Consider the following 27,907-nt stretch of genomic DNA (forward strand, 5'->3'; position numbering starts at 1 on the left):
ACGCTCTGCTGCTCCCGACTAGATGCCACTCCTGGGCGGAAGAGGATCTAGGCCTGGCAAGCGGAGCTACGAGCTCAGCTGATGCAACCTGAAGGGACTAGCGTGACAGTTCCCGGCACGCGGCGGCGGCGGCGAACGAGGAAAGGGCGCGGGTGCCAGCTAAGCGCGGGAAGCGGAGAGAGCGGAGCCATGGGGGATGCTCCAAGCCCAGAAGAGAAGCTGCACCTTATCACCCGGAACTTGCAGGTCAGGCCTTGGGGGTTGGAATGCGCCGTTGGATACTGAGGATTCAAGTCCAGTGATCCTGAGACCAACCCCGGGACCTAAGTGTATGAGGCTGCGGTCTCCGCTTCTGGGCGGTTCTAAGGCCCTCTCTGCTAGTTGGTCAGTAAGTGAGTCAAGCAGCCATTCCAGGGTGCAAAAGAAACTACAAAGGGCTCACCCTTTGTGTGCACTTCTCTCGTGCTGTAGCTGGAACTGGGAACCTCATTCCATCCATCCTATTATACGCCTGGCACATTGTTAGGCTATAGGGAGTGCTCCCAGAGTTCCTGTGGAGAGAATCGGACATTTAAAAGGACCCATGACCCAGACAACTAAAGATAAAGCAAATACTGAAAGTTCCTCTGACTGGAGTTCTATGACGGGCGAACTGAAAAGATGGCTCAAAGATTAAAGCTTGTATTGCTCTTGCCGAGAGGACCGGGTTTCAGTTCCCAGCACCCATGTCAGGCAGCTAGACACGGCCTGTATCAGGGGATCTGACGCCCTCTTCTGGCTTTCACGGGCACACACACACACATAAATCTTTTTAAAGAATAGGAAAGGTGTCCTCTGAGGAAGTGTTTTTCCAAACTGTGCCCAACAGCCTGTGTGTCTGCCCGTCACTGCTCAGGTGCTTCTGTTGTCAGGAACTACAAAGCAGGGGTTAACCGGAAAAATGCTGAGAAGTGCATTTCAGACAGACAGAAGTCCCAAGCGGAGAGAGGATATTGTGGGCCAGAGAGAAGGCTAGGCGTGTAGCTCAGTGGTAAAGCGACTGTGAGGCCTTGTGCTCAGTCTCCAGGGCCCTCACAACTCACGCATCCTTACTCCAAGAAGCCTGATTTATCTGGAGTAGAGGAGGCAGAGTGCCACTGAGACATCATAGTGTTCATTAGCTCACCTTCCGAGGAACGCCTTTCTCGAGCACTTTTAACAAACTCCCTGCCAGCAAAACTGTTTCCATCCCGGCTCTTCCCTTGTCTCTGATGTTCCTCCACAGCATTTATCACTGTCGTTGGACCTGTTCATTTAGGAGAGACAGGCAGGAACCAAGTCGTGAGGGCCTTGTAAACTTTTTTTACAAGCCAGATAGACTGGATTAGAATTATGCTAAGGGTAGTTGCACCACTAACCTGTTTTTTTTGTTTTTTTTTTTTTTTTTCCTTTTAAAAAATTTATTTACCATTCCTGGCTGGTATGTGCTACCTATAATTTCATCCACCTGGGAGGCAGAGACAGGAGGATCACTGCAACTTGGAGGCCAGCTTGGTTTACACAGTAAATTCCTGGCTAGCTAGGACTGAATATGGAGACTGTCACTGAGAACATTCACCTTTTTAAAGGATACAATTTAGTCAATTTTTGTATATCCACAAGGTTGAGGTTCTAGAACATCTTTATTGCCCCCAGAAAAATGTGAACCAACCTGAGCATGGTGCCACATGCCTGTAATCCCAGGACTTGGGAGGTAGAAGCAAGAGGGTCGGGAAGTCAAGGCCACTTTCAGTGACAAAGCTGAATTCAAGGTCAGCTTGGGCTGTGTGTCCTCAACGAAAAAAGAAAAGAAAAATAAAAACTTGTTCCATTAGCTATCCTTGTCCATTACCTAACCCTAAGGAAGTTCTAATCTACTTTCTGTCCCTAAGTATATCCCTCCTCAAAGTATATAGCTCTCCTGGACAGTTCGGATGACTACAATCCTATAACATGTGCCCACTGGTATCTGCTTCTTTCACAGACTAGCGCTACACAAACTCAACTGTGTTTTTGTTTTTGTTTCATTTCATTCCTCATATTTTCTTTTCACTCCCTTCCCACGTTGCCTCCTATTTTTCTGCCCCTAAATCCTCCCTCTAATCACTCTTCTCTCCTTTTCTTTTATAGCCTCCTCACTTGCACTCATTTCCTTTTCTAGTTCCTCTTCCTTTCCCTCATATTCTCTCCTACCCTCTTCCTTCTCCTCTTTCCACATTCTCTCCCTTACCCCCACCCACCCCCAAGTCCCTTCCAGTCATCCCACTGGCCTATTCTGATCTTTGCTCTCTTCCAGGAAACTGCTTCTCTTGTGGGAAAGGGCACTGGTGTGTGGAAGAGAATTAGAGGGAAACAGAAACCCAGAGAGTAAGATGTCCTGAAGGCAGAGAGCTGGAACAGGCAGTACCTAGACTCTTAAGGAGACAGAAACATGGACACCTAGACCATAAGCAGCAGATGTCTCTGCTCTTTGTTTTAAAAAAGAAAATGAAGTGCAAGAAAGTGAGGAGGCTGTAAGGAAAAGCCCAGGCTGGAGAGATGGCTTGGTGGGTAAGAGCACTTGCTGCTCTTGTAGAAGACCCGTGTTCAATTCTCAGCACTCATCAGGTGTCTTACAGAGACTTAAAAAACTCCAGTTCTAAGGGATCTAATGCCTCTGGCTTCTCCAGGCACCAGCACTCATGTACCCACACACAGATACACATAATTAAAAATAAAATAAATCTTTAAAAATAAAAGAAAATGACATCTACCACCAGCTACCAAGCTCAGGTCAGATTCTGGGAGCCTGGGAGCCTTTTGTCTCTCCTCTCTTAGGCCTGCACCTGGGGCTAACAGTAGTTGGGGTTGCTCTACCCTCAAAATAGGTTCACATACAAATCTACAGTCTGCTTTCCTCTTTCCTTTTTTGGTTTTTCGAGACAGAGTTTCTCAGTGTAGCCCATGCTGGCCTCGAACTAGCAGATCCATCTGCTTCCTGAGTGTTGGGATTACAGGTGTGCGCCAGCAGGCCTCGCTTCCTCCTTCCTTTTTTGAGGCCAACTAACCACTCCATTATGTGAGCATACCACATTGTGTTTATCCACTCACTGACTGGTGACACTGGAGTTGTTCTGTTTTGTTTGTTTGTTTTGTTTCATTTAGGACAGAGCCTGCATCAATGGCCAAATTAAGGAATTAAAGAAAGGTACGGCTTCTTAGAGTAGTTTAGACCAAGAAAGAAGCCACAATTTGACTTCTCTCCTTCTCCCTGTGTCTTCAATCTGTCTAGCTTATGGTCTGTGGCCTGTCTGTCCTCTTTCTGGTATGTATCTGATGGCTGTTCCTGTTGCCTGTCTCTAACAAAGGGCTTTATTCTGTGTTTACTGAACAGCACAGAAATATGGCATAGGAAGGGAGTGAGGGACACTTTTCTACAGAGATCTTTAGCAGGTTTACAAAAGAAGCTACTTCATTGACCCGGAACACTGTTCCAAACCTCACACAGGTGTTTTTCAACCTATAGCCATGTGTGGATGCAACATTTATGGGGGGTTTGTTGCTTTCAGCTTGTTCGCTGCCTTTAGTAAATGACTGCCCCCCCCCCCCCCACAGTTTTGTGTCAGGGGCGAGGGAGAGTATAAAACTTAAGAATAAAGCTTTGGCCAGGCGGGGTGGCCCATGCCTGTACTCTCAGCATAGAGGCCAGTAGATCTCTGAGTTTGAGGCCAGCCTAGTCTACAAAGCGAATCCAGCACAACCAAGGCTACACAGAGAAATTTAAAACAAAAGTAAAGCTCTGCATTTAGTTTGGGTCATAAAATCTGACTGCATGGGGAATCCAAGGCAGTTGCATTGGTCTCTTAAAGATGGATTAGACTTACAGAGCCTGAGTACACAGTTGGACAGCAGACTGAATGCCCGGTTTTTAATAGTCTCAAGGCATTTTAACTCCGCTGCCAGGTCTGAAAAAGTTCTGTCTGTTTGAGAATAGGCAGAATTTCCAGAAGCAGATGTCGCTACATGGTGTGTGCCTTGCCACCATGCCTGGTTTTATGCAGTGCTGAGAATCTAACTCAGGCTTTCTCTGTGTTAGGCAAGCACTCTGCCACCTGAGCCACGTCTCCAGCCGGGTTTAAGACTTACAAAAGCCAGGCGGTGGTGGCTCCCAGCACTTGGGAGGCAGGGGGAAGGCGGATCTCTATGAATTTCAGGCTAGCCTGGTCCACAGACTGAGTTCCAGGACAGCCAGAGCTACACAGAGAAACCCTGTCTCGAAAAACTAAAACAAAAACAAAACCAGAACTTGCAAAGCCGTATAATAATGTATACCTGTAATGCTTTAAAGCAACCAAAGGGAATACTTTGAGCAGAATGTAGAATTAGGGACTAGACATGATATAGCTGAACTGATAAAAACTTGCCTAGTGTGACAAAGCAGGGCCGTGAGGCACTCAGTAGTTAGAATGTCCCCTCGAGATCTGCCTTTCCAATATGCTTGGTTTATTCAGACGAGCATTCCTTACAATGCCATGCTGTTAAACATTACGGTAGTTGCTTGTAAACAGATACCTCACCATTAGGCGAACGGTAGGGCAGGAAATACTGAGGCCTCCACTGGACTCCCATGAGGTTACTTCAGGAGCAAGCTTGACCTGAGCCCTTCAGCTGTGACAGGCTCGGAGCATGGCATTGTTGGAAGTTCCAGAAGGTCCTTTAGAGCTTCAGCCATCAGCTAGGGCTGACGGGGCCATGTGTGAACTCAGCAGTGATGCGAGAAACTCAATGGTGCCTGGAGCCATAGTTACACAGTGGACATTCTCAGAGCCACCTTGTCTGTGGAGGTGAGCGCAGAGGGTGTTTTGAGAGCATAGTGATGCAATCCTGGGACCCGCCGTCTGGTTTCAGGTTTTGTTTTGCTTTTTAAGATTTATGTCTGTATGTATGTGGGTGGGTGGCGTTTTGTCTGCGTGTATGCCTGCACACCAAAAGAAGGCATCCGATCTCATGGGACTACAGTTGTCGACAGTTGTGAGCCACCATGTGGGAATTGAACCCAGGACCTCTGGAAGAGTAGCCAGTACTCTTAACCACTGAGCCACCTCTCCTGCCCTAGTTTCAGTTATTAAACGCTTTCGGTGTGTCAGCCAATGACTTAAAAGGCTCACTATTTAAACATAACTGTTTTTCTGTTAACAGTAAAAGCTTTATGTTCACATTGTTTGTAAATATTTTTCTCCTTTCACAACAACATCCTTTAAGTCAAAATATGTTATATTCGTTCTGTCAAAACAAATTCTTAGTTCAAAACAACATGTCATGTTTTCAACATAGTTTCCAGGTTACAAAAAATGGTTTCACCCACCTTAGCATACACAAAGCTCTAGGTTTGATGCCCAACGAGGCATGGTGAGGCACTACATGCCTGTAATCTTAGTGCGCAGGAGGTAGAGGCAAAAGGATCATCAGTTTGAGACCTTAGGTTACACAAGACCCTGTCTCAAAACAAAACCAAAAAAAAAAAGGATGTGGAATCAGAAAAGAATTGCAGGTATTTAATAACTGAAAGAACAGTAACAAAGATGTCTGAGCAGAAAGAGAAGAAGGAAACTATGAGAGTAAGGAAGCCAAAAGAAGAGTGTGTTTTAGGCAAGACTAAATGGGGTTCATTAGCTGCCTCGGGGCTCCTCCATGACCGATAAAGAGTATGTAGCTCACACATACACATGAAATTTAGAAGGAAAAAAAATTTTGTTGAGGTGGCTACAAAAGGAAGGGGAGACTAGAGGTAACTGAGGGGATTGTGCCTTCGTTCAGTGATCCTTCCTGGAAGAGACACCAGCAGCAAGCAGCAGGACTAGCTTAGGTTTGCTCTCAGCACTGGGAACATGTTTGGACTCCAGTGACATTTACCCACAGGCTCTGAGCGTGGACCCCAAGAAACACAGGGCTCTGTTTTCAGGGTAAAGGGTGAGCAAGGTTGGGGAACGGCATTAAGCTGCTCTTCTGCTTCCACGACAGGAGGTTCTAGGAGAAGAGAAGCTGAAGGAGATCCTGAAGGAGCGGGAACTGAAGGTTTACTGGGGCACAGCCACTACCGGGAAACCGCATGTGGCTTACTTCGTACCCATGTCTAAGATTGCTGACTTCTTGAAAGCAGGGTGTGAGGTGAGAGCCCATGCTGTGAACCAAGCAGTGGTTGTCGTCATTAAATGACCCAAAGAGGGACTTAATGGGGGTGGGGCAGGAAGTGGGCGCTGAGTACTAGGCAAGTACTAATTTCCTTGGCCTCTTGCTGTTTCTGTCCAGGTGACCATTCTGTTTGCGGACCTCCATGCGTACCTGGACAACATGAAAGCTCCCTGGGAACTTCTGGAACTTCGCACCAGTTATTATGAGAACGTGATCAAGGCAATGCTGGAGAGCATTGGTGTACCGCTGGAGAAACTCAAGTTTATCAAAGGCACCGACTACCAGCTCAGCAAGTAAGCGCTTGATCGCTCCTGGTAGGTCTGCTGCACCTTGCTAATTACAAGGCTGTGGAGTCCAGGCACTCCCTAAATTTGGGTTGGAAGCTACTTGATGCTACCTGTTATGGACCATTAAACAGTTTATGCCTTTTGTCGGTTTAATCCACCCAACAAAAATGTATTGGCTTGGAAACACCTAGGTACTGTTCTGTTTGCTGCAGATATAAATGTAAACCTAACAAAGATTCAGCCTTGGAGCCCACAGCCGTGGGAGAGAGATGGGAAACACCCAGCTTCCTTTCACTTTCAGCCTCATCAAATAGTGATAAAAGAAATGAGAGGAGGGTCTTTGCCTTCTTCCAGCAGTTTTTATTGTGGTGTTACATGAAGATGCTATGTTGTCCCTTCTTGGCAACAGTTTTTATTGTGATGGTCCATAAGATGTTATGCCAGCTTATGTCAGGGACAGATTTGGCCATTTGTGGCTTTTAGCATAGAGGGACTATCCTGAGATACCAGAGGCTGTCTGTACCTTAAAATAACTGCTGTCATGTACACAGCATTGCTTGTAAGAGTCTTCTTTTTTTTCTTATAAGATTTGTTTGTTTATTCATTCATTCATTCATTCATTCATTCATTCATTTATGAGTGCTCTATCCATGTATGCCCGCAGGCCAGAAGAGGGCATCAGATCCTAGCATAGATGATTGTAAGCCACCTGTGGTTGTTGGGAATTGAACTCAGGACCTTTGGAGGAGTAGGCAGTGCTCTTAACTGCTGAGCCATCTCTCCAGCCCCTGTGAGAGTCCATTTACAGACGTAAATGTTAAGTGTTAAGATATGTTCTACACGCCTTTAATACCAGCGCTCAGGAGGTAGAGGTAGGAGGATCTCTGCATTCGAGGCCAGCTTGGTCTACAGAGTGAGTTTCCAGCAGGCTCTCTGAAGTTGTAGAGATGGCTCGGTGGTTAAGAGCACATGTTCCTCTTGCAGAAGACTTAGGTTCAATTTGCAGCGTCTACAACCATCTGATTAAGGAATCTGATGCCCTTTTCTGACCTTTGTGCACCAGATACACATGTAGTACACATATGTACATACATTCAGGCAAAACACTCAGACACATTAAAAACTATTAATAAAACGTTTAAAAAAGAAAAACTGAGGCCAGAGAAATCTGCACTTAAGAGCAATTGCTATTCTTCAGCAATTAAAAGGACAAGACTTAAGCCCGGCATGGTGGTGCATGGCTCTAATCCCACCACTTGGATTAGAAAGCAGGAGGCTGTCCATGAGTTCAAAGCCAGCTTGGTCTACAAAGCAAGTTCCAAGCCTTCCAGAGCTACATAGTGAGACCCAATTCTCAAATAAACAAACAACTTAATTTTAAAATATGGATTATTAAATAAATAATCAAAACTTTCTGAAATTCAAGAGCACACACTTGCCATTTTTAAAGCCCTGGGTAAAATTCCCAGCAACCAAATTTCAAATTAAGGACCATGTTGGAAGGACCCTGCTGTTTGAGGTTGTACTCTTCTCAGTCCAGGTAGCCTTTCTGAGCTCAGTGCTAGATGGAGGACTCCCTCTCCCCAGCTAGGCCTCCTACTCTCTGCCTGACCTCATCTGGAGAGTGTCTTTAGGCATAGATGCCTCTAACCACATCTATTATCTGGCCTTTGACACCGCTCCCTGCTAGCTTTCCGTCCCTGTTATCTGCGTCTATAGGATAATTAGGTACTGTGTTCCCATTCATGTGATAGAAGCATGCTGCCAAGTGCAAATCAAGCATCCCTGGATGCCTAGTTCCAACCAATTCTGTACACCTATCCTGGGAGTCCCCCCCCACCTCCCCTAGGGCTACATGGCCTTTTTCTCCCTGAATAAACTTGAACTATCTCCTTGAAGTGGTTCCCAGAGGTCATATCCCTCGTACTTGAGGTCTTCTGAGCCCTGCGCCCCATCTCTGCTCCTCCTGCCCTTGTTAGCTGGTGGCCAGCAACCCTCAAGGGAATAGGAGCCCCACACTCCACTACATCAGAAGTAAAATTAAAAATTATCAAGACTCAGGCTGCAGTGTAATTCTGTTTTGACGTAAATCCTTAGCATACACTCATGCGCACAAGCCACAAATGGCCAAAATAATTATGTAAACAACTGGCCAAAGAATATCTAGTATTTCAAAAATTATAGATGAGTGGGGCATAGTGGCGCACTCAGAGGCAGGCTCACCTGTATGAGTTTGAGATTAGTCTGATCTACATAGTTCTAGGATAGCCAGGGCTACCTAGTGAAAGCCTGTCTCAAAAACTAGATAAATATGAATTACAGTCAATTTTATTTTAATTGAGACAGTCTAATGAAAAAAAAAGAAAAAAGTTTCAGTTGGACATTTCTTAGAATTCTCACGGAAAAAAAAAATAATAATAGCCCCTGGTTGTTATTCAAAGAAAAGGAGATTAAAATCCTAGTAAAAAAAATCACAGCGTAGTCACTAGATGGGCAAAATTTTTAAATAGCAAAATTAGGTAATAAAATTGATTTAAAAAAAATTACGTTGGGAAATGGTTTGGCATTATCCTACAGTTTGAGATGGCAATCCCTACGGTCCCAGGAATCCGGCCACCTAGAGAGAAACGTGCCTACATACACCTGCATAGGCACACTATTTACAGGCCCAGTGCAAAGCTGGGAAGCAGCAACAGGCTCAAGCAAGGGTTCCTCTAGAGAAGGCCGCAGCGTACAGAATCGGGGGACACGCAGACGTGATTATTAGTCATTTTCCTCAAGTTGTCGGACAGGTGCTGCTCTCTGTATTTTTTGTTGCTTTATCAGTTTTAGGTTTATTTTACGTATATGAGTGTTTTGTCTGCATGCAAACGTGCATGTCCCTTGCATGCCTGGTGCCCACAGAAGTCAGAAGAGGCCGTCAGTGCCCAGAACTGGAGTCATGGATGATTGTGAGCCACCATATAGGCACTGGGAACTGGATCCAGGTCCTCTTCAAGAACAAGTGCTCATAACCACTGAGCCATCTCTATAGCCAGTCCATTATTCCTCACATATACTTTAAAAAAAAATTTTTTTAAGGTCTGGAAGAAATATTGGGAAATTGCAGTATTTATTCATTAGAAATTCCAGAAGAGAAAAGGGGGTGGAAAAGATGGAGTGCATCATGAGATGATAACAGAACACTTTTCAGAAGCAAAAGGAGAAATAGAAACCTAAAGTAGTAGCTTGGATGGATGGGTGGGTCTCATGTCGTAGAAGCCACATGAAGGCGCTGTCTCCTAAGGGTGCGGGAGTGAAGTAATGTGAGGACTGAACACAAAGGCCTCCCTTACATCTATCTGCTCCCTTTCTTGTTCAGAGAGTACACGCTGGATGTGTACCGACTGTCCTCTGTGGTCACACAACATGATGCCAAGAAAGCCGGGGCTGAGGTGGTGAAGCAGGTGGAGCACCCTTTACTGAGCGGTCTGCTGTACCCTGGACTGCAGGTACGAGAGGCCGGGGCACCCCGGCGCCCTCTCTGCACTCTCGCTTGCTTGTTTTTTCTTTTCTTTCTGCCTTTTTAAATTTTTTTCAGATTTACTTATTTTTATGTGTATCACTATTGTGCCTACGTGACCGTCTATGTGAGGGTGTTGGATCCCCTGGAACTGGAGTTACAGACAGTTGTGAGTGCCATGTGGGTGTAGGGAATTGAACCTGGGTCCTCTGGAAGAGCACCCAGGACTCTTAACCCTGAACCATCTCTCCAGGCCTCTGCACTGTTTGGAAGGACTGACACAAGACGGCCTGGGCACTGACTGTGCCCGAGTACTTACTCTTCAGGTAGCACAATGCCTTTTTTCCTGGCTCTTCTCCTTCCTGGATGCTTCAGTTATAAGGCCCTATCTCTCCCATTTCCTTTCTGTTCTTTAAGACTCTCCATTGTGAGTTCAAGGTAGCCTAGGTTACATAGCCAGAGTCTGTTGCAAAAAAAGAAGGAGGAGGAGGAGAAGCAGAAGCAGAATCAGAAGAAGAGGAGGAGGAGGAGGAGGAGGAGGAGGAGGAGGAGGAGGAAGAAGAAGAAGAAGCAGCAGCAGCAGCAGCAGCAGCAGCAGCAGCAGCAACAGCAGCAGATGGATCTCTGAATTCAACTCGAGCCTAGTTTATGTAGTGAGTTCCTGGATAGCCAGAGCTACATTCTTTTTTGAGAAAAAAAGAAAATTAAGGGTTTCATATATGGTAGAATGCCTAGCCTTTGATCCTTAGCACTACAAGGAGGGAAAACTTGATTAAAATTTTAGATGGGCAAGGCGGGACAGCTTTAGTAGCCTCAGCTACTAAAGAAACTAAGGCATCCGGGTGTGGAGGCACACACCTTTAACCCCAGCACTCAGGAGGCAGAGGCAGTTACAGTTCTGTGAGTTCTAGGGCAGCCAGGGCTACATAGAGAGGCGCTGTCTCAAATAAACAACCAAAACAAACAAGAAAATAAGACTGGAGAATCTCTTAAGCCTAGGCTTCCAGGCTAGTCTGGGCAACATAATGAGCAAAATTGTAATGCATGTGGCTCAGTTGACTGGGTGTTTGCCTTGCTTTCACGGGGCTGTGAGTTTGATCTCTAGCACCATATAGAAAAGTGGACATCTGCACACATGCTCACACTGTGCCTAATCTGAGCACCAGAAAGGTAGAGAGAAGCAGGGGGTCATGAGTTCAAGGTGATGAAGCCAGTCTGGGCTCCAAGAGAAATTAATCTTCATCCTCTCCCAGTGTTTGGCTCTTTTGAGATAATGTCACGACATGGACTTCTGCCTGGCCTCAACTCGGGCTCTGCCTCCAGAGTACTAAGATAATTGATGTGTGCCACCATACCCAAGCCTTTCTGGGTTTTTCCAGACTGAGTTTCTCTCTGTAATAGACCTGGCTGGCCTTGAACTCACAGAGCTCTGCCTCCCTGAGTGCTGGGATTAAAGGTTGCACCACCATGCCCTTCCTGCCAGGCACCACAGAAAGGTCACTTAAAGGTGCTCATCTAGATCTTCACTCAACCTTCCTTTATCTTCCCTCTTTCTTCCTCGCAACCGTCACCTCAGTGGGAACTAAACATTACCAATTCTGCTTTTTAAATTTAGGTCTGGGAAGACGGTTCAGTGCATAAGGTGATTGCTGCTCCAGACCCCCAGCACCCATATTAAAAAAAAAAAAAAAAAAGCATGTGTGGGAGCCTGCCTATAATCCCAGCCTGTGGAAGGCAGACAGGGAGTCCCCAGGCCAGCTGACTGTGGATCCCACCAAAGGAGAGTAAAGACCACCGAATTAAGTGAGCTTTATTTTCTGTCAGACAGGGTTGTCTCCTAAAGCTGCATTTGAAAGAATAGCAAACACAGGAGGAATGGGTTTTCTTTGCCTTTTTTGTTTGTTTTTTTATTTAAAATTTAACATATTTATTATGTAGACAATGTTCTGTCTGCATGTACACCTGCACGCCAGAAGAGGACACCAGATCTCATTATAGATGGTTATGAGCCACCATGTGGTTGCTGGGAATTGAACTCAGGACCTCTAGAAGAGCAGCCTGTGCTCTTAACCTCTGAGCCATCTCTCCAGCCCAAGAAATGGGTTTTTTACAGCCCCCAAACTGCAAGGCTAGAGGACTGCCAAGGGTTTTTGATTTCATAGGAACTTGGCAGAATATCTGAAAATTATTTAGTAAAACATCTTCTCAAGGTAGAGGTCAGGGTATGGTGTATGAACCGTGAAATTCCAGAAAATGGGTCAAGACTTACAGAAAACAGCAATGAACCTATTTTGACCTTGTAACAAGATGGCTTCTAATCTTAAGATGGAGACAGGTTGGTCTAACCAGCAAGCCCAGCCAAGTTAGTGAGCTCCAAATTCAGTGAGAGATGCTGCTGCAGTGGGGAGCAACAGAGGCAGACACCTGGTGCCCATCTCTGGCCTCCACGTGTATGTGCGTGCACACATATCAACTCCTAAACTTACTCTTTTTTATGTGCATTGATGTTTTTTTCTGTATGTATGTCTGTGTAAGGGTGTCATATCCCCTGGAACTATAGTTACAGACATTGTGAGCTGCCATGCTGGAATTGAACCCGGGTCCTCTGGAAGAGCAGCCAGTGGGACTGGAGAAATGGCTTAGAGGTTAAGAGCACTGACTGCTCTTCCAGAGGTCATGAGTTCAATTCCCAGCAACCACATGGTGGCCCCTGTAATGTGATCTGATGCTCTCTTCTGGCATGCAGGTACATATACAGATAGAGTACTCATATATGTAAAATAACATAGGCTTCTGGTCCATTCCCTGGCCCTGTCTATAACTGGTCTCTTTCTTCAGTGCTGGTCACATTTTTCCTTAAAACTGCCCACTGACAGGACAATATTAAGGCACTCTAGTATAACATTCGTGGTCTTACCACTTTATTATTATTATTATTATTATTATTATTATTATTATTATTATTATTACTATTTATTTTTGAGACAGGTTCTCACTTTGTAGCCTCGGCTGGGCTAGAATTCATTGTGTGCAACAGGCTGGCCTTGAACTCACAGAGATCCACCCAACTGCCTCCCAGCATTAGGGTTAAAGGTGTATACCACCAGCAGCGGCTATTTTAGTTTTGAGACAAAGTCTTTGTGGTTCTGTCTGGATTAGAACTATATAGAGTAGGCTGGCCTTGAACTCATGGGGATAGGCCTGCCTCTGCTTCTCTAGTACTGAGATTGCAGTCACAAGCCACCATATCTGGCCATTACCTCCATGTCTAACCTCTGCGCTCACCATGCCTTCCATCTCCTGAAGCTTGCTTTCCCAGGTTGACTCACTTGCATTTTCCTAAACACTTCGCACCTCTCATGCCTTCTCATATATTTCCTCTGTGTAATCGAAAACCTCTAGATATTCTTAAACCAAACCACGATCTGATTCTAGGAAGACTTCCCCACACCCAGCTGACTAGACCACAGAATCATTTCTTTCTCGGATTGGCCCTGATCCTGACGTGAGCATGTAGTTAGCCCTTACATGCTGTGCTGAAATAATCTGTTTACGGGTCTGTCCCCAAGCAGATAATTGAGCTTCTTGCAGGGAGGATGTGGGTGTGATTCATCCCTGAATCCACAGGGCCGGCACCAGGCCCAGCAAGTAAGGAGTGATAAACACTGTTCCGTCAGTAGTCCTGGTTTACTGGTTTTGGCTTTGGGCTTTTGGTTTGGTTTGGTTTTGGTTGGTATTGGGGAAAAGAGGGACAGTTGATCTGCAGTTCACCTTGTAGCATAGATTGGTCTAAAACTCATCGCAATCTTTGTGTCTCAGCCTCTTGACTGCTGGGATTGTAGGTAGGTGTCACCCCATGCCTCCAAAGTATCAAACAATAGAAAGGCTCTGAATACTTGGCCAGCAAGATGCCTCAGAAAATAAAGCACTGGCCACCTAGCCTTGAACCTGACTTCATCTCCCAAAACCCACATGGTGAAAGGAGAACATCAACTCCTGCAAGTTGCAGAAGAGCCTTGGGCCTCCTGAGTGAAGAACCTGCTTTGCCTTTTATCTAAGTTGTCATAAGCCTTTTTGTTTATTTTGGGGTTTTGTGCTCAGGCCTGAATCCAGGACCTTATATAAGTTAAGCATATGCTCTTACCACTCTCTTACACACCCAACTCTGGGAGTCTTTTTTTCTTTTCTTTTTTTTTTTTTTTTTTTTTAATTCCAGTGTCTTAGTTTTAAGCCCATGTCATCCAGGCTGGCCTTAAACTTGCGACCTCAGGACAACCTCCTGCTTCTACCTCCCAAGTGCAGGTACTGGCAGGCTGGCAGGAGTTACTGTTTTCTGCCAGTTCTTTGATGTGACCCAGGTTGCCTTATTCAGTGGGGGACCTTTTGGCATCACTCCCTCCCCACTGAGTTGGGCTAGGTGCATCCTGAGAGCAGAGCCTACTCCATATGCTATAATGTTCACAGACATGCTCAGCAGCTGTTTCTGAGCCACCAGGAAGGCTCTGTGTTATTTTTCTCCCTCCTGGCTCTACCCTGTGAAAAATCATGAGATTCTAAATTTTCTGTCTCAGACCCACAGGGGACAAAGATAGTGGGTGTTTATGTTCACATGTTTCTTTCCACAGGCTTTAGATGAAGAGTACTTAAAAGTAGATGCCCAGTTTGGCGGGGTTGATCAGAGGAAGATTTTTACCTTTGCAGAGAAGGTGAGTGTCCACTTCTTTCATGCCTCTGGGATGCACAGCTGAAGGTGACTCAACTCTAATGTGCAGTCGCACTGGTCATAATCGCACTGGCCAGTGGGTGTCATTGTTCTGCAGATGAGAAAACAATGTCTGGGAGGAGGCAGGCATAACTGAGCCAGGTCTGTCTGCCCCAGCAGCCCACGCTCTCTGGGTACCTACCCCAGAATGCTGCTTCAGAACTTGCTGGATTTGATTCATTCTTTTCCTATTAGTCAGGAGTGCTGTTCTCCAGAGCATTTGGCTTGCACTGCCTTGAGTTTTGTAGACTGCTGGTTTCGGAAATGAGGTTTACCAGTGTTTAGGAGGAAATTAGCACAAGCACATAATAATTCTTTTCCTGGAAAGAGCTTGAATACATTGAGAAGGCTATGGTTGTATTTTTGGTTTCTTTCTTTTTTTTTTTTTTCCTTAGCGTTTATGGGTATTTCGTTTGTATATATGTCTGTGCACAGGAAGGTAGAAGAGGGTGTCAGATCCCCTGGGCCTGAACCCAGGTCTTGTAGAAGAGCAGCCAGTGTTGTTAACCACTGAGCCATCTCTCCAGCCTCTGTAGTTGGTGATTTTTCAAAGCTTCTCAAAACCTGAAATTGGCAAGGTGTAAAGAAAACAACTCAAGCAGAAATATAAATTCTTGGAATACTTTGACAACTCTAAAGTGTCTATCCTTTGGCCTAATAAATTCTGTTCCTGGAAGCCTGCCCTAAGAAAATAAGAAGAGGTAAATAAAGCTTGAGTTGTGTGTGAGAGCACTTACCACACTCTTAATTTAAAGCAGATATTTAGAAGTAAGCATGCCCAGCAACAAAGAACTAGAAAATGTTATGAGGCTGAAGAAATGGTTAGTGGGTAATATGCTTGCTTTGCAAACAGGCGAAGCTGTTTGAACAACCACCACACACTTAAAACACTTCCTTCTCACGGCATGTGTCTGTAGTAACAATCTACGAAAGGCAAAGACCCATGGACCTCGGGGCTCACTAGTCAGCTAGTGTAGTCAAAGCCAAAACATGGAGCTCGTGGTCAGTGAGAAACCCTGTCTCAAAAAAACAAGGTGGAGCCAGGCACAGTGGGGGACCTGTAGTCCCAGCTCTGGGAGAGGCAGAGGCAGGCAGATCTCTGTCAGTTCAAGGCCAGCCTAGTCTACAAAGCAAGTCCAAGACAGCCAAGGCCACACAGAGAAACCCTTTTTCAAATAATAAGGTGGGAAAGCAATTGAAGAAGGCATCCAGTGTCGACCTCTGGCCTTTATACCTACCCACACTGGTGAGCACACCCTCATAGAATAATGCTCATGCATGCCCTCACACACTACATTAAAGTCTTTTTCAGATTTATTTAAAGAGAAGGAAAATGTGCACAATATTTTCTTGCGTAGGGTGGCATCCTTTGTTTTTTTTAGGGGGAGGAGGAGTTGAAGCAGGATGTTACTATGTAACCTTAGATGGCCAGAACTCCCTTTATGGACTACATCAGCCTTACAATTACAGAGGTCCTCCTACCTCTGCCTCTGCCTGTGGAGTGCTGGGATTAAAGGTATACGGTATATGTCACCCTACCTGGCATAACAGGTTGGTTTTTCTAAAATAGGATCTCTAGGCTAGCCTCTAGCTTGCTGTGTAACCAAGGATGAACTTGATCGCTTCTACCTCCCAAAAACTCAGACTGTAGGTATGTATCCCCATGTCCAGTTTATGAGGTCTAATATCTGCTGTTGTTTTGTTGTTAACTCTAGTACCTCCCTGCCCTTGGCTACTCAAAACGGGTCCATCTGATGAATCCCATGGTCCCAGGGTTAACTGGGAGCAAAATGAGCTCCTCAGAAGAGGTAAGTTGCTAACCATTTCTTTAAATTGTTACATTTTTTTTTTGTTTTGTGTGTGGGTGTGTGTTTGTATGAATGTCTGTGCATCCTTTTCCCAATGGGGCACTTCACCAGGCCAAAGATTATGTTGCTCCTTTCCCTTTTATTTAGTACTGGGGATTGAACCTAGGGCCACTGACAGGTCATTCAAGTACCCTTCCACAGCTACACCCCCAGACCACAATCTATGTATGTATGTATGTATGTATGTATGTATTTGGTTGGTTGGTTGTTTATTTATTTGGTTGGTTTCAAGGCAGGGTTGCTCTGTGTAGCTTTGGCTGTCCTGGAACTCACTCTGTAGACCAGGCTGGCCTCAAACCCAGAGATCCGCCTGCCTCTGCCTCCGCAGTGCTGGGATTAAAGGCGTGCACCACCACTGCCCAGCCACTTTTATTTTTTTACATTTATTTATTTGTTTGTGTGTATATGTGTGGGCCAACCCTTGCCATGGTCCATGTGAATTGGCTCCCTCCTCCCATGTGGGGGCCAGGGATTGAACTCAAGTCATCAGACTTGGTAAGGAAGCACTTTTACCCACTGAGCCATCTTGTTGGCCCCACACAACCATTTCTTCAATCTACAAAACAGTAACATAGCTAACTGGAGAGTCTGAATGTCTGTGCTGTAAGGACACACGACCTTACGTTATCTAGTAGATCACCAGCCAGAGTGCTCCCGACAGGGTCCATCTTGTTAACGGTGCTGCTGATGACCTCAATGAGTGGACTGCATTCCTTCCTTCATGGGGCTGTGATAAAGTTCAGCCCTACTGCCCTGGGCTTGGTGATGACACTTATGTCAGCACTCTGGGGGCTGGGCCAGGAAGCTAGAAAGTACAAGTCAACCTTGGTGGCAGGCACCTTTACCTGTTGAGACATCTCACCAGCACTGGCTTCAAACTGTTAAAGAGTGGTGTGCCATCTCACATAACTAAAATCTTTATTTAAAGTGTTTTCTTTTCCCGATCAGTGATGGCACACGCCTTTAATCTCAGCACTTGGGAGGAAGAGGCAGGCAGATCTCTGAATTCAGGCCAGCCTGGTCTACAAAGCGAGTCCAGAACAGTGAAGGCTACACAGAGAAACCCTGTCTCAAAAACAAACAGACAAAAATCTTTTAAGAATGTACATGGATGGGACTGCTGGACAGATGGCTCAATTGTTAAGAACACTGGCTGTTCTTATAAAGGTCCTGAGTTCAATTCCCAGCACCCACATGGTAGCTTATAACCAACCATCTATAGTGAGAGCTGGTGCCCTCTTCTGCCCTGCAGACACACATGCAGGCAGATTGCTGTATAAACAATAAATGAATAAATCTTTTTTTAAAAAAAAGGAATGTATATGGGGCTAGAGAGATAGTTCAGTGGTTAAAAGCACTTGCTGTTCTTGCAGAGGATCCAGGTTCAGTTCCCAGCACCCACATCAAGTGGCTCAAAACCACTTATAACTCCAGTTCTAGGGGATCCAATATCCTCTTCTGACCCCTGTAGGCACCTGCATGCATGTGGTAAAAATGTAAATACATTCAGGTATACACATATACACATTTTTCTTATAATGGGTGGATGGATGGATGGGAAGGTAGTTGTAGCTGAGTTGGGAGAATGCTCACCCAGCATACCTGAAGCCCTGGGTTTGACCCAACACAGCATAGAGTAGGCCTAGTAGTACATACCTGTAATTCTAGTGCTGAGGAGGGAAAGGCTGGACGATCAGTCCAAGAACATCCTCAGCTACATAGCAAGTTTGATGCCAGCTTGAGTTACATGAGACCCTAGCTCAAAAGAAAACAAAAAGTATAATCCATGAGAGAAAAGATGGATACATTTGACTTCATTAAAATATGCTTTTAAAAATTATATAATGTGTGTATATTAAAATTAGTTGAGTGTGTGCCAGGCGCAGAGGTGCACAGCCGGTAATCCCAGCACTCAGGGAGGCAGAGGCAGGCAGATCTCTGTGAGTTCAAGGCCAGCCTGGTCTAAAAAGTAAGTCCAGGTCAGACAAGGCTACACAGAGAAACCCAGTCTAAAATTTGAGAAAAAAAGAAAAAGGGAAAAAAAAAAAAAGGTTGGGTGTGTTCTCATTTCCAACCACAAGAGGTCTCTTCCCTCACAACTTCTAGGAGTCCAAAATTGACCTCCTTGACCGGAAGGAAGATGTGAAGAAAAAGCTGAAGAAGGCCTTCTGTGAGCCAGGCAACGTGGAAAACAACGGGGTTCTGTCCTTTATCAAGCATGTGCTCTTTCCTCTCAAGTCCGGTAAGAGTCTCCCTGCGTGGTTCTCAGGGGCCAGGCTAAGATCCACGTTCCTGCTGTGACTGCCTAAAACTGTCACAGGTTCTTTCTGCCAGGACTGGCTACCCTAAATCTCTGCCTGAGTTCACATAGGCAGTGTGTTGGGAGGCTGGGCCATCCTTTAGCTGTCTGTGAGTTCACTACCAGGGAAGGTTCTTCAGGTTGCAGAGATGTGTCCGAAATGAGAGTGGAGCCAGACAGTTGAGCTAGAAAACAAAAGAGTTCTAAGCAGTGATTTCACTGGATACAGTGTGTCTGCTTAGCCAAGTAACAGAAAGGCTCAGTTATAGAGAACATGTTTAAGATGAATCAGATCCTAGGTTTAGTCCAGCACCAAAAAATAAAAAAATTAAATGCCAGGGCTGACGAGATGACTCAGCTGGTAAAAGCAAAATGCTTTAAATGTGATACACAGCAAAAACTCTTCAGACATGCACTGGGTCAGGGAGCAGTGCGCCTGAGGTGGCTGATTTGTTTGTTGGTATGTTGTAGAGTTTGTGATCCTGAGAGATGAGAAGTGGGGTGGAAACAAAACCTACACCGTGTACCCGGAGCTGGAAAAGGACTTTGCTGCTGAGGTAATACTAGAGAAAAATGAATATCCACTGAAGCCTAGCAGCCCTCTCCCTCCTGGCTGCCAGTCTGCAGTGAAGGAGCCACAGGGCTCTGTCTGATACCCTCCAAGGCTGTTTTGTTAATGACTTAGATGGGGATTCAAATAATTTATTAAGTAGGTGGGCAAGGGCCGGAGAGATGGCTCAGAAGTTAAGAGCACCAGCTGCCCTTCCAGAAGTCTTGAGTTCAATTCCCAGCAACCATATGGTGGCTCACAACCATCTAAAATGAAACCTGGTGCCTTCTTCTGGCATGCAGGTGTACATGCAAATATACATTGTATAAATAATATATAAATAAACCTTTAAAAAATTTAAAAAAAAAGTATGTGGGCAAATGGTACATACTAAAATATTCGTCCTCATCACTCGCCAAAGGGCTAGATGCATTGCAATAAAGGACAGTTCTCCATGCCTGCACTCGTGGGCACATACCCACACCCAGACACTTTTATACACATAGTTTAAGGGTTTGTTTGTTTGTTTTTGTTTTTTAATTTTTAATTTAAAAAAAGAAGAAAAGGGCATGTTTGGCCAGAAAGGAAGTATATGTTCTGTCTTTAGGTAGAAGAAGAGCTAGGTTTTCTTCTCATGATCCAGAGGGCTGATGCAAGACTATGGATTGGGAGAGAAGGGCTGGAGAGATAGTTCAGTGGTTAAGAGCACTTACTGCTCTTGCAGAGAACTGGGGTTCAGTTACCAGCACCCACCAGGCAGCTCACAGCTACCTGCAACTCCAGCTCCAGAGACTCTGATGCCTTCTGACAAGAAGAGGACGTAAAAAAATAGATGTAGCTTTTAAAAACTGAAAAAGATTTATATACATATCTTGGATTTTTTTTTTTTTTTTCATATATTGGGTTTTTAAGACAGGGTCTCTCTATGTAGTCCTGGCTAGCCTGGAACTCACAGAGATCCACATGCTGCTACCTGCCCCCCTACCCAACCCCCAGTGATGGGATGAAAGGTGGCACCAGCATGACCCGGCTCAGAGAAACTCTCTAATAATCCCAGTAGTTGGTGAAGGTGGGCTGCCTCACTCCACTCTGCGTTCCCTTCCCTTAGAGGTGTGGGATGAGGCGCTGACAACCACTTGGAGGCAGGGCTGGATGTGGTGGGTTGAGGGGCAGCCGGAGGAGACTCTGAAGTCTGGACACCCACGTGGCCCATTAGGGATGTCTGTCAACACTGCGCTGAAACCCTTGTCTGCTGTCTGAGTCAGGCCCCAGAACCCACACCCCTGAGAGCACTTTGTAGGAACGCTGAGCAGAGTTAGACTTTCTGGGGAAAGTGTGCAGGCACACATTCCCACAGTGCTTGCCACAGAGGAACTTCAAGTGGGGTTTGCATGTGTGCTTTCTATCTTCTCTGCCTGGACAGACATGTCCCTGGCGACAGGTGGCCAGGAAGCACTTATGCTGAGGATACACATCCGATGAGCTGAATCTTAATTTCCTTCAGAGTAGCAGCAGGACTAAAGCTTTCCTGCAAGGTTAACTACTCCCGAGGAAATGAAGTACCATCAGAAACGGAAATGCTGTCATTAATCATAGTGATCATGCCTAAGGATGCTCCTTTAGAATAGCTAAGGCCTTCCAGGCTAGATTTAGGTAGAAAAAGGTAACTAGAGGACACAGATAAAATATTTTGTTTCTGAACCACAGGTTAAATGAATATCCCTTATCCAAAATCCAGAAATTAAAACAGAAAAACAAAAATTCAGGACAGCCAGGGCTACACAGAGAAACCCTGTCTAAACAAAAAAAAAAAAAAAAAAAAAAAAGCAAGAAGTGGTTTACATTTCACAATTCTTCAGAACTGAGAATATTTACACACATATTTGGGGTATGTGACCAAAGACTAAATACAGTTCATTGTTTCATACACACTTTACACACCTGGAGGTAGCTTTGTAGAACATTTTTGGTGTGCCTGCATTTTTAAAGTTCTTTTTGTTTTGTTTGGATTTGGATTGTGTTTTGTTTTGTTTGTGTTTGACACAGGATTTTTCTGTATGGCCATGGCTGTCTTGGAACTCACTGTAGACCAGGCTGGCTTCAAACTCACAGAGATCCACCTGCCTCTGTCTCCTGCCATTAAAAGTGTGTGCTACCACTGCCCAGCAAGGAGTTTCTTTCGTTCTTTTCTTTTTGGGGGGAAGGGGAGGTGCATGCATGTTTTGCCTTCAAGTATGTATATATGTATATCACAAGCATACTTCATGCCGCTGAAATTAGAAGAGGATGTAGGATCCTCTGGAATTGGAGTTTTGGATGGTTGTAATTCACCAGGGGAGTGCTAGGAACTGAACCCAGGTCCTCTGCAGAGCAGCAAGTGCTCTTTTAACCACTGAGCCATCTCTCCAACCTTTATGTGCTTGTGCTTTGACTGTTGCATTTCATATAAGGCCCTGTGTGGAATGTGTCTTGCTATCATACTGATGCTCAGACTTTGCAGCATTTCAGACCAGCCATGTACGAGAGGGATGCTCAGCTGTTCTGTTCCAGCGCCACTCTCCATTGCCACCATGTTGTGTGACTCAGTGCTTATTCTGACTCAGATATACCTGCTCTCATCCTCGTTTTTATTTATTAGTAGTATCCAGTTTTTGTTTGGTGAGTCTTGCACCATAACCTAAGCTGGCCTCCAACTAAGCAACCTCTCTGTGCCGGCTTCTTGAGGGTTGAGACTACAGGTGTGAATAGTCTTGTGCCCAGCCTGTTGGTCTCATTTTGTAAGTAAACCAAGACTGGGCTGAAGATGTAGTTCACTGGCAGAAAGCCAGCCTAGCATGTGTGACACACTGGGTTCCCTCCCCAGTATGGAAAGAAGGAAAGAGAAATACAGGAAGAAAAGGAAAAAAAAAGAGAAGTAGTGAAAGTCATCGTTGTCAAAACTTATAAAATGGTTACATGTCCAATTATACTGCTAACCAGTGCTTTAATCCTTGTATGTCTAACTGAGTCTTTAGGCCTAGGATTACCCATGTGAACATTTCCCTGTGACTAACATTTGGTTTATGCCTCAAAGCATAACTAGCAGAATCAGAATAGTGAGGACATTCTGCCTAAAAAAGCCCTTAAACTAGAACAGAACTCTAAGTCAAAAGATCTGGATCAGGCTGAGTGCTGGGGCGAGCATTTGTAATTCCAGCATTCGTGGAGCTGAGCAGAAAGATGGTAACCCAGGCTCACTGTATAGTGAGACCTGCCTGAGAGACAGATAGGCAGGCCCCAGGCTGTGAGACCAGTCATTCTCTGTCCTACCTTGTCTCGTAAGAGGGCTGTGAGGCTCAAGACTGCTGGGAACATGCCTCTGTCTCCCACGTCACCTTTTTATAGGCTCTGTTGCCCGGACCCCCCTCACTAGATCTTGTTTCCTTCTGCAGGTTGTACACCCTGGAGACCTAAAGAATTCTGTTGAAGTTGCCCTGAACAAGTTGCTGGACCCCATTCGGGAAAAGTTTAATACCCCAGCCCTGAAGAAGCTGGCCAGTGCTGCCTACCCAGATCTTTCAAAGCAGAGTAAGGCAGCTGGGAAAAGAGCCTGGAACAGTACCTAAGTCATTTAGACTCGGTTTGGCTGACACTGTGAATTGCTCACATGCTGTCACACCAACACTGCTAAAAGCCTAGTGGAGACTGCACTTAGAACTTCTAGTCTGTGTTCTTTCAACCTGCCTCTTGGGTTTAGTGAACTTGACTGCGGTCACAGCGGCAGTCTGTTCCCAGCTGCCTAGGCTTCCTGAAAAACACTCAACAGCCTCCCAGCTCCTGTCTCTGTACTCTGCCTTGTGAGTTGGCCATCCGGTTACTCACGATGCCGAGGTACTGCCATAGATACCTTGTGTGACCCATCCAGAAGAGACTCAGCAAATCCTGCACAAGTAGAAATACCCAAAGGTAGCCCTGCCTTCCAGCCTAATAATGAAGGCATGGAGGGAAACCTAGCATCCATCTCTTCTGCAGGGTGGCTAAGCTTGTGTGAAAGTAGGACTCGGTGGGTGGGTTCTGGGATTCTCTCCTAAATCCTACCAAGTTTTAGTCTTCTCATCTGGTGCAGTCAGTACTGGCCTGCCACTGGGATTGGGGAGGAGGAGAGTCTGACTCTATAGAGTTCTTCTCGTTCCCAGAGCCCACTGCCAAAGGCCCTGCCAAGAATTCAGAACCAGAGGAAGTCATCCCGTCCCGGCTGGATATCCGTGTGGGCAGAGTCCTCAGCGTGGAGAAGGTGCTCAGTCTTCCCCACATCCCAAAGGGACAGAGAAAGGCGAGGCTTTTGTTTCCATGTGGAGGAAACCTAGCTGGAGAGGGGAGCCGCATCCCTAGGGTCAAAGTGCAAGTCAGAGCCCAGGTGTCTAATTGCAGGCAGCCTCTGACCTCATACAACACAGCCAGGAACCTGGAGAGGTTCCTGGAGAGAGACACATGCCTGTAATCAAGTGGAAAGAGACTATTCGCCAAGCATTTGATCTACTCCACTGTACTATCTCCCATTTGTTTATTTGTATATCGGTGTTAGGGGGGAATATTCGTGCCACTGTGTGGAGGTTAGAGAACTCATTCTCTTCTTCCATTTGGGATCTGAGGATCTAACTCAAGGCGGTCAGGCTTAGCAGCAAGTACCTGTCCCATCCCCGTGCCCCCCCCCCCCGTACCCTCTGACAAGAATCTCTTGCTGTCAGCACCCAGATGCAGATAGTCTGTATGTGGAGAAGATTGATGTGGGAGAAGCTGAACCCAGGACTGTGGTGAGCGGCCTCGTACAGTTTGTGCCCAAGGAAGAACTACAGGACAGGCTGGTGGTGGTGCTGTGCAATCTGAAACCCCAGAAGATGAGAGGAGTGGACTCCCAGGGCATGCTACTGTGTGCTTCTGTGTGAGTGAGGATTTGGTGGGCCAGGACCAGGGGACGTCCACAGTGAGGAACTGGCCTAGGTGATGCCCTACTGTATGCCACGTGGGAGCCCTAAGTTCTTAAAATGAAAGTAGGTGGGTAGTGGGAATAGTGGCGCATGCCTTCAATCCCTGTGCGTAGGAGGCAAAGGCAGGGCTGGTCTACATAGTGAGACCCTGCTTTGAAAAACAATTGTTGGGCAGTGGTAGTGAACACCTTTAATTCCAGTACTCAGCAGCAAAGGCAGGCAGATCTCTGAGTTGGAGGCCAGCCTGGTCTGCAGAGCGAGTTTCAGGAAAGCCAGGGCAGACAAAAGCGGAGGAGTCTCCTGGTTTACATCTCGGGTTCCAGGCCAGCCTGAGCTACACAGTGAGACTGTCTCACCAAGTAAAAGGATGGAGGTCAGATACAGCTCAGTTGGTAGAGCTCATGCTTAGCTGGCAGGAAGCAGGGGTTTGATCTCTAGCCCCTCAGAAAAGTGAGCATGGTAATCCACACATAGACTCAGCACTGAGGAAGTAGCAGCAGGAGAATCAGTTCAGCTACAAAACAAGTTCAGGGTTAGCCTGGGCAACATGAGACACTCCAAACACACACAACTAAAGGTGTCTCCCTACTAACAAGAGGCGGGGCCCGGATCGCTGCCGCAGACCCAGATACAACCCCAGGAAAAAAGGAATTTAATATAGTCCTGGTTTAAAGGTTCAGGGATGTGGAGAAGTGACGGGGACCTCTGGGCTATGGCACTGAGGGTATCCTAAATCCCTTTGAGGCCCAGATCACTTTGACGTTCACAGCTGTCAGGACATCCATCCTCTTGCCTTTTCTTCTGTTGTCTTCCAGAGAAGGGGTGAGCCGCCAGGTTGAACCTCTGGACCCTCCTGCAGGCTCTGCTCCTGGTGAGCGAGTGTTTGTAAAGGGCTACGAGAAGGGCCACCCAGATGAGGAGCTCAAGCCCAAGAAGAAAGTCTTTGAGAAGCTACAGGTAAAGTGCTACTGTCCTTGTCGCCCCGGTTGCGCCAGTGTGGGGTCACTGAATCGGCAGTGGCCTGACTCAGTTGAGACTCCCCGCATTAACCTCTGTCCTCATTTAAATAGGAGTGCAAGGAGCTTAGCGTCCCAGAAGGACCCTGCATGTGCTGAGTACTGACAGGAAGCACTGAGTGAGGGACTTGAGACACTTCCTTGTCCATTTGCTCCACACTCTCAGAAAGCAGCAGGTGGAAGGTTAGCCCCATTGTACCTGGCAAAATGCCTGCTGAGACATTTGGGGTCACCAGACATGACAGAGCTAATATCAGGGGTAGCAAAGGGCTTAGGCTTTGGCCCTGCATACCACAGCAAATGAATGAATGAAAGGAAGTAGATTCCATCCTACCCATCTTGAATTTACTCATGCACTCATGCATGTGTTTTTCTCAGTAAATATCAAGTCCAGAATATGTGTCAGGCAGTGTTCTGCATGCCTGGACTACACCAGCCTAACAAATTGGCTCTCATCATGGAATAAACATTGCAGAAACTGTCTTAAATACAAAAATGAAGGGAATATCTATACTCCTGCTGGGTATGTTGGTGCCTCTAAGTAAGTCCAGTACTTAAGAGGCAGAGAGGTAAAGCCGGGCAAGCTGGCGCACGCCTGTAATCACAGCACTCGGGGGGCAGAGGCAGGTGGATCTCAGTTCGAGGCCAGCCTACATAGAGAAACCGTGTCTCTAAAAACAAAAAACAAACAAAAAAAGAGGCAGAGCTAAGGGGCTAGAGAGATGGCTCAGCAGTTGGGACCACTGGCTGCTCTCCCAGCAGACCCAGGTTAGGTTCCTCGTACCCGCATGCCAGCTCACAGCTGTCTGTAGCTTCAGTTCCAGGCAATTCAACCCCATCACATGGACATGCATGTGAGCAAAATACCAGTGCACATAGAATGAAAAATCAATTTTAGAAAATGTATTTCATTAAAAAAAAAAAAAAAAAAGGCAAAGGTAAGAGGACTTAGGTAAGGTCCAGGCAGCCAGGGCTACAGAGTGAGACCCTGTCTCAAAGCCAAACACTGGCATGTGTATTAGTCCTCAAAACTACTAAAATAATCCTTGGTTCCTTCTGGTCTTTTGCTGGATAGGGGGCATGTGTGTTAGTCTGCTTTTTATGACCAAAAACAAAAAGTTTCCTGATATTAAATATTGAGAAGGGTTGCATTATAGTACACCGTACTCACTATGAGCCTGCTGGAACCAGCTTGGGGCACACTGAGGAGCAGAGCGTTCACATGTATATATCAAACAAGACCCTAGGCTTGATCCCTAGCATCACACGTTCGCACACCGGTGCTGCAGTGGGTATCGGCAGCATAGAGGGCTTTGCACTTCTTCATAGAAGCGTGCTTATCAGAAGATAAGAACACGGAAGAACCCTGGAGGAGCTGTGCTCAGAAGCTGGGGCACAGCCTGGGTGTGCTGACACACACCTTAATCCCAGCACTCAGGAGCAGGAGCAGGCTGATCTTTGTGAGTTTTGAGGCCAGCCTGGTCTACATAATGAGTTCCAGAACAGCCAGGACTACTCAGGGAGACCCTGCCTCAAAAACCAAAAATGAAAAAAAAAAAAAGTTGGGCCAGCTTATGCTGATAATGTAAGACTATTGTGTCCCACTGTTGTGACTTCTTTTTTGTGTCTTGTCCAGGCTGACTTTAAAATTTCTGAGGAGTGCATTGCTCAGTGGAAGCAAACCAACTTCATGACCAAACTGGGGTTCATCTCATGCAAGTCACTAAAAGGGGGTAACATTAGCTAGCTGGCCCAGCAGCCTCCTCCTGCCATCCTACCTGCTCACCTTGTTACATCCATCACTCATTCCCATCCCAGGGCACTGATGCACCAGGTCTGGACTGCTGATTAGATGTGAAACTTGGTGAGGCACAGCTCACCACCTACTGTCTGGGATCACCCCGCCTGGCCAAAAGGAACCTGACTGCCTGGGGTAAGGACAGCTGCCCAGCAGCAGACTGGCTGTACCTTCTTCCCTTGGCAGCTGACTGAAGAAATCTGGTTTCAATAGAACCCATAGAAAGAGTTTACTCCACCGTCCTTATAATTGGAAAAACACCAGTTCCCAAGTTTCCATGGGGTTATCTCCGCAGCTGTACCTCTAGCCCAGAGCTAGTGCCTGGTCTAGGCTAATTACAGCTTCTCCCCAACAGGAAATTGTGGGATTTGAAAAGAAGGAAAAAGAGAACCTAGAGGTCTCTGGAGCTTCCCCAGGCTGGCAGCATTCTCAAGGCCTGCCTACCCTGAGGCTTGGCACCAGTGGCAGGAACTGCCCCAGCTCTTGGGCTTTCCCTTGATCTGGCTAGGTTGGCACACTCCCTAAATAAACCAGCTGTGTGTTAGCAGCAGGATGGAAATGGACTGACACAGTGTGCCACTTTCTTCAGAATGTGAGATACCCCATAAGGCACCTCGAGCAGATCACTAGCCACCACTGTCAAATTCAAATAAAGTGTCTGAACAAGGG

The 27,907-nt window shown here is 46.2% G+C and overlaps 1 protein-coding gene across 1 annotated transcript; it reads left to right on the forward strand.

The window, feature by feature from the left end:
- Positions 1-20: 20 nt before the first annotated feature.
- On the forward strand, positions 21-27,906 carry Yars1 (tyrosyl-tRNA synthetase 1). Its single transcript, XM_055610850.1, has 13 exons — positions 21-246; positions 6,019-6,165; positions 6,307-6,482; positions 9,838-9,967; positions 14,604-14,684; positions 16,456-16,548; positions 18,715-18,850; positions 19,379-19,464; positions 22,889-23,024; positions 23,633-23,730; positions 24,185-24,378; positions 25,240-25,381; positions 27,077-27,906. Exons 1-13 carry the CDS (start codon positions 82-84, stop codon positions 27,185-27,187), a joined length of 1,695 nt encoding a protein of 564 aa, XP_055466825.1. The 5' UTR covers positions 21-81; the 3' UTR covers positions 27,188-27,906.
- Position 27,907: the final 1 nt, after the last annotated feature.

Source organism: Psammomys obesus, unplaced genomic scaffold (genome assembly GCF_907164565.1).
Source record: "Psammomys obesus unplaced genomic scaffold, mPsaObe1.curated_primary_1811, whole genome shotgun sequence".
NCBI lineage: Eukaryota > Metazoa > Chordata > Mammalia > Rodentia > Muridae > Psammomys > Psammomys obesus.